At 46.9% G+C, this 13107-nt stretch overlaps 1 protein-coding gene across 2 annotated transcripts in view; it reads right to left on the minus strand.

Annotated features, from left to right (window-relative positions):
- cfap54 (cilia and flagella associated protein 54) overlaps nt 1-13107 on the minus strand; it is a 763542-nt gene that overhangs the window by 282525 nt on the left and 467910 nt on the right. For both annotated transcript variants that reach the window (XM_038810895.1, XM_038810894.1), the window contains 2 exons: nt 8281-8347; nt 1830-2030 (listed from right to left, as the gene is read on the minus strand). In XM_038810895.1, the coding sequence (XP_038666823.1) occupies nt 1830-2030; nt 8281-8347 (268 nt within the window). The remainder of the gene's footprint in view (nt 1-1829; nt 2031-8280; nt 8348-13107) is intronic.

Here is a 13107-nt window from a genome sequence, read left to right on the forward strand (position 1 = left end):
CACGGTAAAATGCACGTTCAGAAAGCCTGGCTGGTGCAATGCACTGAATGATCTCCTTCTGCACTGTAACAATTCTGTGATTTATTGTTTCATGGGATGTGGGCATTAGTGGCAAGGCCAGCTTTAGTTACCCATCACTAATTTAATTTGACTGAGTGGTTTGCTCGGCCATTTCATAGGGCAGTTAAGAGTTAAACACATTGCTGTGGGTTTGGAGTTACATGTCGGCCAGATCCGGTAACGGAGGCAGATTTCCTTCATCAAAGGATATCAGTAACCTGATGGGTTTTATTTTTTTTAAATTCAAAGTACTCAATTATTTTTTTTAAATTAAGGGGCAATTTAGCATGGTCAATCCATCTATTCTGCACATCTTTGGGTTGTGGGGGTGAGATCCACGCAGACATGGGGAGAATGTGCAAACTACACGAACAATGATCCAGGGCCAGGATCGAGCCCGGCTCCTCCGCGCCATGAGGCAGCAGTGCTATCCACTGTGCCACCCCCGCTGATGAGATTTTACAACAACGGACGATAGTTGTCATGGTCACTATTACTGATATTAGATTTATATTATACATTAATTGACTTTAATTTCACCAGCTGCCAGGGTGGGATTTGAACCCTTGACCCCAGAGCAATAGCCTACATCTCTGGATTACTGGTCCAATGGCATTACCACTACGCCACTGTCTCCTCAGATATTCTTTCTGTGTGTGGAGCAATTTCTGGGTCCCAAACATGGCCCTGGGGGAGAAACAGTCAACCTTTGGGATAGTCATAGAGGTGCCGCTGTCCAAGTAAGGGTAAAGGAGAGGCTCTCAAAGTTGGAGGTGAATATCAATAGATGGCAATTAGCTGAGAGGGCACTTAATTATGGAGATGCACACTAAGCAACATTTTAAAACGTTAGATAAAACATGGTTCCTGCAGCCATCGAGAGCAGTGAAATCCCTCTGCACGATGGACTGTGATGGGAGAGCTCTAGTCTTGAGCATTGGCCTTCAAGGGAGTTCAATTGGCTGCCAATGTTTTGATAAACTGGAGATTAGCTAGAAAATTCCAGTTGGCCTCTTTAATTTGTGCCGCCAAGGGCTATTAACAAGCCTAACTGGTTACCCTCCATGTTTAGGGCAGCACGGTAACATGGTGGTTAGTATAAATGCTTCACAGCTCCAGGGTCCCAGGTTCGATTCCCGGCTGGGTCACTGTCTGTGCGGAGTCTGCACGTCCTCCCCGTGTGTGCGTGGGTTTCCTCCGGGTGCTCCGGTTTCCTCCCACAGTCCAAAGATGTGCGGGTTAGGTGGATTGGCCATGCTAAATTGCCCTTAGTGTCCTAAAAAGTAAGGTTAAGGGGGGGGTTGTTGGGTTATGGGTATAGGGTGGATACGTGGGTTTGAGTAGGGTGATCATTGCTCGGCACAACATCGAGGGCCGAAGGGCCTGTTCTGTGCTGTACTGTTCTATGTTCTATGTTCTATGTATAGGACGAGGAGCACTGTCGGCTCCAAATACGCAGGTAAAAATGGTTGTGAAAATGACCAGATCCTAATTTGGTAGTTTTTATACATCATCTGCAAATCAATGAAAAATAAATATTGTTTAGAATTCAAATTCATAATCAGAAATTCCGCATAAGTAGAGGAGAACAAAACAAAGAACAAAAAGGTGCCAAGAATGGAGTTGGGAAACCAGTATGTCAGGCGGCACCAGTATTTACAGGCCTCTCAGCCTTCCTATCCAAACCCAGTACGGAGTGAAAATTTTTCTCTTGGTATTTGGCCTTTGGACCTAATGTACAAGGAGTCTATCGTGTGAGATTTGCCTACCTTTAGGTTTTGCTTAACACTGTGTAGCTCATGGATCACAAAATCTAGACTTCCCACCACTGTGCGCACGTCAGCTCTGAATCGGTCTGAGAAGAGATCAATCCCAGGAATGAGTTCAACAACAGCACAGTCAAATCCTACTTCATATGATGCATACTCACGATCAGACCTCGGGTGTGGAAACGTGGTCCTGAACAGACCCTAAAGTGGGGTGGGGGGAAAAAAAGTGAAAATGTTAGACTGCATTTCTAATTTGTTATATTTTATGATACTGTTGGTATTCAATTTTCTGAACACAGTTTGTTGGCATTGTAGAACCATCCACGTTGTGGTTCTAATTTACAATGTTACTAAAACAAGCCAAGATTAAATAGTGCAGGAAATGGATGTGTCACACAGATCATTCGGAGTATTCTTCTGAGGTTAGTGCAACCACTCTGTGTCTCAAACGTGCATGAACATGACTGGGAATGTTTTGGTGCAGTCCTGCATTTATTGGGATAACTTCACAAGGTTTAAAAAGTGACGCATGTCCCATAATCTGTTCTTTGATCATAGAATTTTTTAGAATTTATTTTTACAGTGCAGAAGGAGGCCATTTGGCCCATCGAGTCTGCACCAGCTCTTGGAAAGAGCACCCTACCCAAGGTCAACACCTCCACCCTATCCCCATAACCCAACAACCCCACCCAACACTAAGGACAATTTTGGACACTAAGGGCAATTTATCATGGCCAATCCACCTAACCTGCACATCTTTGGACTGTGGGAGGAAACCGGAGCACCCGGAGGAAATCCACGCACACACGGGGAGGATGTGCAGACTCCGCACAGACAGTGACCCAAGCCGGAATCGAACCTGGGACCCTGGAGCTGTGAAGCGATTGTGCTGTCCACAATGCTACCATGCTGCTATGCTGCCATGATCACAAAAGTGGTCAAATTCAAACTGGCTGATGACCATTCTATCAGCTTGCTTTTATTCATCAACAACGTGATGAACACTGCTCTCAAGTGGAAGCTGCTTTGCAATAAGTTGTTCACAGATGCTCAGTTTGGCTCAGTCAGGATCACTCAACTCCAAAATCCTTACACCATTGCTTCAAAGATGGATTTAAAAAATCAGAATTCCAGTAAGAAGGTGAGAGTGACTAAATTTGCCATCATGGCAAAATTTGACACCTGGTGCCACCAAGGAGTTGTCAGAAAAATAAAGTCAATGGGGTTCAAGGGGCAACTGCTCTACTTATTGGAGCCATACCTTGGAGAAAGATATGTGATTACTGGATGCAAATTACTGCACATACAAGCTGCTGATTGTACAGAGTTCAGTTTTACCTGTTCACTTCCTCAGATAACAAAATCCTTCCCTTTATGCAGCAAGATTTCAACAACATCTAGGCTTGAGATGATAGGTAGAATGTAACATACCAAACATATCAAATGCCAAACAGTGACCATCTCCAACAACAGTCTACCAATTTTCCCATGATACTCAATGATATTACCATGCCATTTACCCAGCATGGGTTCAGCCAGGCTCATTAGCTCCTGGTCTCATTACAGCCTTGGTTGAAACATGGACCAAAGGACTAAATTCCTGAAGTGAGGTGAGAGTGGCTACCCTTGACAACAATGCTCATTTGACCCAGTATAGTATCAAGGAGCCCTAGCAAAACTGGCCTCAGTGGGAATCAGGGGGAAACCTCTCTGCTAGTTGGAGTCATACATGATACAAAGGAAGATGGTTGTGGTGATTGGAGGTCAAGCACCTCAGCACCAGAACATCACTGTAGGAATTCTTCAGGGATATGTCCTGGGCCCAAACATCTTCAGCTGTTTCATCAACAATCTTCCCACCACCATATGGTCAGAAGTGGGATGTTCACCGATGATTGCATGATGTTCTGCATCATTCACAACTCCTCAGATACTGAAACAGGCCATGTCTGAATGCAGCAAGACCTGGACAATATCCAGGCTTGGGTTGACAAGTGGCAAATAACATTTGTGTCACACAAGTGTCAGGCAATGAGTATCTCCAATAAGAGACAATCTAACCATTATCCCATGACATTCAATGGCATCACCATTGCTGAATCAATGGTCAACCTCCAGGGGGTTACCATTGACCAGAACCTCAATGGACTTGCCAGAGAAATAACACTGTGGCTACAAGAGCAGGTTGGGAGGCGAGGAATACTGCGCCAGGTAACTCACCTCCTGACTCCCAAAGACTGTCCATCACCGACAAGACAGAAGTCAGGAGTGTAATGGAATACTTTCCACTTGCCTGGATGAGTGCGGCTCCAACAACACTCAAGAAGCTCAACACCATCCAGGACGAAGCAGCCCGCTTGATTGGCACCCCTTCCACAAACATTCAAACCCTCCACCACTGATGAAAAGTGGCAGCCATGTGTACCATCTACAATATGCACTGCAGCAACCCAGATAGGCTCCTGAGGCAGCACCTTCTAAGCCCATGTCGAAGGACAATGGCAGCAGATGCATGGGGCATCTCCGCCTGGAAGTTTCCCTCCAAACTACTCTTCAACCTGACTTTGACCCGTTGCTGGGTCAAAATCCTGGAATTCCCACCCCAACAGCACCATGGGTGTCCCTCTCCCTCAGGGACTGCAGCAGTTCAAGAAGGCAGCACACCACCACCTTCCCAAGGGAATTAGAGATGGGCAACACACGCTGGCCTGGACAGTGATGCCCAAATCATGTAAATGAAAATAAATTCTAAGAGTCACCACTGACAGAAGCTGAATAGGATCAGCCACGTAAATTACAGGGGCGGTTTCGGGGCTAGGTGCTCTGCAATCACTGGATCAGCTCTTGACTCATCAGCGCTTCATTATTACAAAGCAAGAGACAGGAGTGTGATGGAATATTTCCACTTGGCTGGATGGATGCAGCGATAATAACATTCAAGAAGCTTGATGGTGGACAGGCTTTGGAAAGTCGGGTAGTGCATTAATCATTACAGAATTCCCAGGGCGTGATTTAACATGCAAAAAACAGTCTCATTTGGGGCGTGTATAGCGGGGTCTTTGTCGTCGCCTGTCGCTATCAAACGGGACTGTGTTGTTTATTTTCCAGCCTGGGTCGGGTATGTTCCACCGAGGCTACACTTACCTCGTTTCCTGCACTGTTGAGAAGAGATCAAGGCTCCATTTTTAAATGCCACCCCAATCTCTCAACCCCCTCCGGTCCCCCCCCCCCCCCCCCCCCCCCCCCCCCCACTACCGCAACTTATCTCCCGGGGGTCCTCAAGCTCCCGTCACCCCACCTCTTAAGGTCCGGGCATCCCGAGGCTCAAACCTTGGCACTGCCAGCCTGACACCCTGGTAGTGACACCCAGGCAGTGTCAGGGTGCCACTCAGTCTGCCAACGTGTCACTGCCAAGGTGCTTGGATGGCAGCGGGAGCACCACGGTACCACCCTGTCCACCCGTAGGTCTCTGATGGCTTGGGAGACACCCCCTCAGATGCCATTACGCATGGCCCACATTTGTGTGGATCAGTGCTAAACAGTGGCATGGTGAGGTCGCCCAGGCACGGGAGTTCGTTCTCGGGCCTCAGGAGAATCAGGCGCAGACGTATTTAAATGAAACTAATGGCTCACTTAAATATGCAAATCTGGACCTTGCCCAGCGAGGGTGAGATTCAGATCGCGATGTCTCGCAAGATCTCGTTAGATCTCCTGAGGCGTTCCAAGCATCGCAAATCTCACGCTTGGAATGCTTCGGGAGATCTAACGATTTCTGGGTAACCTCCGGGATGTTTGATAATGGGGGATTCAATAATGGTAATGCCATTGAATGTTAAGTGGAGATGGTCATTGCTGGGCACTGGCGTGGCACCAATGCAACTTTTCAGCCCAAGCCTGAATGTTGTCCAGGTCATGCTGCATGTGGGAACAGACTGCTTCATTATCTGAGGAGTTATGAATGGTACTGAACAATCTGCAATCATGAGCGAACGCACTTCTGATCTTATGTTGGAGGAAAGGCCATTGATGAAGCAGCTGAAGATGGTTGGGCCTCGGGCACTACCCTGGGACTGACATAACAGACCTCTAGTACAGTACAGTACAGAGGGAATGCTGCGTGGCTGCAAGTATCATCTTTCAGATTAGATATTAAAGCCAAGCCCTGTCTGCACTTTCAGGTGGATGTAAAAGACCTATTGCACTATTTTAAACAGGAGCAGGTGAATTATGCCTGGTTGCCTGGCCAACATTTTTATCTCTCAATCAAAAATTACTGAAACAAACTATCTTGTCATTATCACATTGTTTTTTGTGAAGACTTATACACAAGTTGGCTGCCATGTTTCTTTATAAAAGTGACTACACTTCAAAAAGAATTTTCACTTTGGGATGCTTGAGGTTGTGAATTATATAAAAATGTTATTTTATTTTATGTAGATGTGACAGAAGAAATGATTTTAAGAATCCTTGATAAATTGTGGAGATGACTTTGCAGAGTGCAGTAACAGAAACCGTTTTTGGAGATTTCCAGATCTTAAGAACCTGCAGAGGATATCACTATAAAGCTCTGATTAAGGTCAACAGGACATCAAGGTTGCAAATATTCAGATTTAGTCTAAGACAGTAGTCAGGAAATTGGGAGGTGCAGAATAGGTGACAGGGCTGCTAATTTGTCAGAGATGTCAACTATGTTGCTTTTGATCTTTTCAGTGTTCAGCTGTCAAAACAGGACTCGGTAGATCAGAATGTAACGAAAGAAGAGCAGGACAATAAAGGAGATGTTTTAGAGGAGGATTCTGCAGCTGGTCATGTCAATGGTTGTAGAGAGAACAAGGAAAACAAGTCGCGATGATACAGCACCATCATGGCCAAAGAGGAAGGTATTTGTGACACTTATTAAAGCTGTTTCAGCTTTGTGGCGGGACAGAATCATGATTGAAGAGATTCAACAAGGAGTTGAGGGAAACATGGGGACAGATTTGAGGGAAATGACTATTGGACATTTTGGATAGTTTTTTTTCTTTCTTTTTAAAAATAAATTTAGAGTACCCAATTATTTTTTCCAATTAAGGGGCAATTTAGCATGGTAATTCCACCTATCCTGCACATATTTTGGGTTGTGGGGGCAAAAGCCACGCAGACACGGGGAGAATGTGCAAACTCCACACAGACAGTGACCCAGGGCCGGGATTCGAACCCGGGTCCTCAGCGCCGTAGACAGCAATGCTAACCACTGTCACACCGTGTTGCCCTACATTTTGGATAGTTAAGGTAAATAACCAATTTTCCTGTGTCTTGGAGTAAGAGGCTTTTCTCTTGGACAGCAGCAAAGCATTCGAAAGAGAAAGCATTGTATACCTTCTGCGTTTAATGTATTATTTAAAAGTAGTACTCTCAGTGACAAGGAAAACATCATCATTGATAATGCCTCTACTGGCTAGTGCAATAAATATTGGCAGAAGGTAGAGTACAGAAGGTTAAAATGTTAGTAAAACCTATGCTGCGTTTATAGATTAAAGGAGCTTGACAAACAGTTGGTCCTAAAAATAACACTTTTATGGACTTGAGAGAAATCGGATTCATAGAATCCCTACAGTGAAGGAGGAGGCCATTCGGCCCATCAAGTGCACAAACTCTCTGAAAGAGCACCCTATCTCGGCCCCCTCCCCCGCCGTATCCCTGTAACCCCACCTAATCTGCACATTTTTGGATTGTGGGAAGAAACTGGAGCACACAATGGAAACCCATGCAGACACGGGGAAAATGTGCAAACTCCACACAACCGCCCAAGGTTGGAATCGAACCCAAATCCTTGCCGCTCTGAGGCATCAGTGCCAACCACTGTGCCACCATGCCAGCAGTGTGGAAGTCTGCAAGATCAAGCAAGGTTCACAGTGGATCAAAGAACAAACAACACTACAGCACAGGAACAGGTCCTTCGGCCCTCTAAGCCTGCGCCGACCATGCTGTCCGTCTAAACTAAAATCTTCTGCACTTCCGGGGCCCGTATCCCTCTATTCCCATCCTATTCAGGTATTTGTCAAGATGCCTCTGAAATGTCACTATCGTTCCTGCTTCCACCACCTCCTCCGGCAGCGGGTTCCAGGCACCCACTACTCTCTGTGTAAAAAACTTGCCTCATACATCTCCTCTAAACATTGCCCCTCGCACCTTAAACGTATGCCCGCTAGTAATTGACCCCTCTACCCTGGGAAAAAGCCTCTGACTATCCACTCTGTCTATGCCCCTCATAATTTTGTAGACCTCTATTAGGTCGCCCCTCAACCTCCGTCGTTCCAGTGAGAACAAACCAAGTTTATTCAACCTCTCCGGATCGTTTGAGAAGAGTGATGGTGGCAGTTTCAAAGAGAGTGGGACAGTACCACGTCAGTATTAAGTGCACAGTAATTACATTTCTTCTTGTGGGGTCTTAAATATGATTGTACCGTACCTTAAATAAAAATGAAGATAAGATGCAGCAATCAATTCTGAAGCTGAAGTCTGATGATATAATCAACCTAAATCAAAAGGATGGCATATTAATAACATAATAAACAGCAAGCTGTGGGGAACTGTTCATATCAGTTAATTGAAGAAACACAATATCAGAAGGGGTGTTCAAAGATAACTGAGTAGCTTGTATTCTAGTTTAATTTGCAGGTTTAGTACTTTCAAATTAATTCTGCCTATGTTATTATCGTGTAGACAATTGCAGAAAGTGTAATAGCGTAACTGAAGAGTTTTACAATCAACTAAAACAAAAGGATTAACTTTAATGATGTGCTGATAATGTGAAGCTGCTTGAAGAGGAAGATGATAGAGGAGGTGATGGTGTTGTGGTATTATCACTGGACTAGTAATCCAGAGATCCAGAGTAATGCTCTGGGGACCTGGGTTTGAATCCCACTACGGCAGATAGTGGCATAAAAAAATTAAGGGCGGGATTCTCCATCCAGCCGCACCCCCTCCCGGCAGTTGGCCAATGGAGTTTTCCATTGTGGGCACCCCCACGCCGTCGGGAAGTCCGTGGGCACGAGTGTGCTGTTGGCGAAACGGAGGATCCTGCCAATGGAGAATCCAGTCCTAAAAGTCGAATGTTGACCAGTCGATTGTCGTAAAATCCTATCTGATTCACTATTCTAACTTCTTCCATTGGGCAGGAGATACAAAAATGTGAGAACACGCACTAACAGATTCAAAAACAGCTTCTTCCCCACTATTACCAGACTCCTAAATGACCCTCTTATGGACTGACCTGATTAATACTACACTCCTGTATGCTTCACCTGATGTCGGTGTCTATGTATTTACATTTTGAACCCAGTGTTGCCTTTTTATGTATTTTCTTTTTCTTTTTTCTTCTCATGTACTAAATGATCTGTTGAGCAGCTCGCAGAAAAATACTTTTCGCTGTACCTCGGTACATGTGACAATAAACAAATCCAATCCAATTGCCCTTTAGAGAAGGAAAGGAAATCTGTGGCTGACTCTTAATTGCTGCCTCAAAGGGCCTATCAAGCGTTACAGACTATCGTCGGTTGTGGCAAGGCTCAAACAACATAATGAGCTACAAAGCGAAGGCGAGCAGAATCTCAGGCAGCAGCTGACCTCTCCCTGATGAGCTCAATGCATTCTATGCTCGGTTAGAACAGGAAACCATCAAACCACTGTTGACTGCCCAGCAGCCCCGAACACACCCATACCCACAGCTTCCGAAGTCAGATAAGCCTTCTTGAAAGTGAACCCTTTGGAAGGCGACAGGTCCAGATGGGGTCCGTGGCTGTGCACTCAGATCCTGCACGGACCAGCTGGCAGATGTGTTCGTGGACATCTTCAATCTCTCCCTACTCCAGTCCGAGATCTCCACCTGCTTCAAGAAGACCACCATCATACCGGTGCCAAAGAAGAACCAGGCAATGTGCCTCAATGACTATCATCCGATGGCCTTGACATCGATCGTAATGAAGTGCTTCGAGAGGTTGGTCATGAGGCACATCAATTCCATACTCCCAGAATGCCTAGATCCACTGCAATTCACATACCGCCACAACCGGTTCACAGCAAACACCATCTACCTGGCGCTACACTCATCCCTGGAGCATCTCAACAACAAGGACTCCTACATCAGACTCCTATTTATTGACTACAGCTCTGCCTTTAACACCATAATCCCAACCAAGCTCATATCAAAGCTCCAAAACCTAACACTTGGCTCCTCACTTTGCAACTGGATCCTCGACTTTCTGACCCATAGACCACAATCAGTAAGGATAAACAACAACACCTGCATAGATACATATAGAACAGTACAGCACAGCACAGAACAGGCCCTCCGGCCCTCGATGTTGTACCAAGCAATGATCACCCTACTCAAACCCACGTATCCACCCGATATCCGTAACCAAAACTATTCTCCCTATGCACACACGACTGCGTGGCAAAATTTAGCTCCAACTCCATGGAGAAGGAGGCCATTTGGCCCATCGAGTCTGCACCGGCTCTTGGAAAGAGCACCCTACCCAAGTTCAACACCTCCAACCTATCCCAATAACCCAGTAACCCCACCCAACACTAAGGGCAATTTTGGACACTAAGGGCAATTTATCATGGCCAATCCACCTAACCTGCACATCTTTGGACTGTGGGAGGAAACCGGAGCACCCGGAGGAAACCCACGCACACACGGGGAGGATGTGCAGACTCCGCACAGACAGTGACCCAAGCCGGAATCGAACCTGGGACCCTGGAGCTGTGAAGCCATTGTGCTATCCACAATGCTACCGTGCTGCCCTGAAGGTGGCAGCGCAGGTCTATAGAGTGGTCAAGAAGGCATACAGCATGCTTGCCTTCATCGGACGGAGTATTGAGTACAAGAGTCAGCAGGTCATGTTACAGTTGTATAGGATTTTGGTTAGGCTACATTTGTAATACTGCGTGCAGTTCTGGTCGCTGATGTGTTGGGCTGGTTGGGTCGATGTGGACTGCACTTGATGCAGTGTAGCGAGAGACAGACTTCCAACACTTGATGAGATGCAACACGATTTTATTTAACATCTAAACTATAATACATGTTCAACTGTGGATTGACACTATGCTGACTGGAATGGAGACCTGACACAAGCCTGACCAGACTTACTAGCTACCGCATGGTGTTTGTACTGGCTAGCTCACGAGCTCTGACTGTCTCAGAGGCTGAGTCCCGAGAGAGAGCAAGAAAACTGGTGCCCTCTTGCTTTATAGTGGTTGTGTCCTGTCTGGTGATTGGCTGCACTGTTCTATGCGCTTACTGGTCATCCTGTGTATCAATCACTGCCTGTCTGCACTCCATTATATATATAGATGTATATAATGACATCTCCCCCCCTTTTTTTTTACATTGTTTGTGTTCAGTTAATAAATAGTAAGGTGCATGTGCGTGTGGACATGTGTATGCACGTGACTATATACAGAATATGCAAAGATGAACTTATATACATAGGAAGGTGTCGCTAGTGCAGATATAGGGCAGATGAAACATTAACACAATATTTACAGAGGTCAAATCGATGAGGTAGCAAAATTGTGCAAAAGTTAAGTCTATAAGTTTAGTCTCTGTGGCGGGCGACGGATTCTGGTTGACAACCTCAAGGGTGGATCAAAGGGCCGCCTGCACTTGGATAGGCGGGACTGCTGCCAATGCGGTGGTCGTAGAGGCCGGCAGGATTGCTGGTAGATCGGTGGCCTCGTGGTAGGGCACGTCCGGAGGAGGCATTGTGGGAGGCGGGACATCATGGTTAGGTGGCGGGCGTGGAATTCTGCGCAGCGCCCGTCTGTTGCGTCTAAGGAAGGAGCCATCATCCATGCAGACGAGGAATGATCTCGGGGCCACTTGCTTGACCACCACAGCTGTGGCGGACCAGCCGCCATCAGGCGATCATTTGGGACCAGCTCGGGGGGATCCGTGGCATGAGCGTCGTAAGCTAATTTCTGTTGGGTCTGAGACTGCTGCATCTTTTGTATGACCATGAGGTGGTCAAGGTCTGGAACATGGATGGCTGGAACCGTGGTTCGCAGAGTGCGAATCATGAGCAGCTGCCCTGGAGACAACCCAGTGGACAGCAGGGTCGCTCTGTATGCCAACAGCGGCAGGTTGAAGTCGGAGCCTGCAGCCTTTCATAGTAATCTCTTGATGATATGGACCCCTTTCTCGGCCTTCCCGTTTGACTGCGGGTAGTGGGGGCTGGAGGTGACGTGACGAAAGTTGCAGAGCTGGGCAAATTCAGACCACTCCTGGCTGTAAAAACAGGGAACATTGTCACTCATCACCATGAGCGGTATCCCATGTCTGGCAAATGTTTCTTTGCATGCTTTAATCACCGCCTTCGACGTAAAGTCGGACAGTTTCACCACTTCGGGGTAATTGGAGAAGTAGTCGACCAGGAGAACATAGTCACGCCCCTTGGCGTGGAAAAGGTCGACACCAACTTTGGACCATGGGGAGGTCACTATCTCATGTTGCTGAAAATTTTTTTTGGGTTGAGCTGGCTGAAATCTTTGACATGTAGGGCAGTTGAGGACCATGTTGGCAACGTCCTGGCTGATGCCCGGCCAGTAGACTGCCTCCCGAGCTCTGCGTCGACATTTCTCGACCCCCAGGTGACCCTCATGGATTTATCCAAGCACCACAGCGCATGCTCTGCGGAATCACAATTCTATCGAGCTTCATGGGGATGCCGTCCGCCACCGTCAGGTCATCCTTAACGTTGTAAAACTGGGGACACTGTCCCTTCTGCCATCCATTCGTGAGGTGCTGCATCACACCCTGTAGTGGCCGTCTCCTCACGAATTTGAACACCCCCCTCTTCAGAGGCTGGAAGGTTGGAGGCACACAATTGCACCTGTGCAACGATTTGACAGACAAAGTCAGTTTGCTCACACGGTGTGGTGATAGACCTGGAAAGGGCATCTGCAACAAAGAGTTCTTTGCCTGGCGTGTAGACAAGTTCACAATCGTAGCGGCGTAGCTTGAGAAGGATTCGTTGTAACCGGGGTGTCATGTTGTTTAAGTCCTTCTGGATTGTGTGGACTAATGGCCTGTGGTCCGTCTCAACCGTGAATTTTGGCAGGCCAAACACATAGTTGTGAAACTTGTCGATTCCCGTTAGGAGGCCCAGGCATTCCTTCTCAATTTGAGCGTACCGTTGCTCAGTGGGCGTCATGGCTCTGGAGGCATATGCAACTGGGGCCCAGGAGGAGGAGTCATCCCGTTGGAGGAGCACCGCCCCAATACTGTCCTGCC

The sequence above is a fragment of the Scyliorhinus canicula genome, chromosome 11 (genome assembly GCF_902713615.1).
Source record: "Scyliorhinus canicula chromosome 11, sScyCan1.1, whole genome shotgun sequence".
Taxonomy (NCBI): Eukaryota; Metazoa; Chordata; class Chondrichthyes; order Carcharhiniformes; family Scyliorhinidae; genus Scyliorhinus; species Scyliorhinus canicula.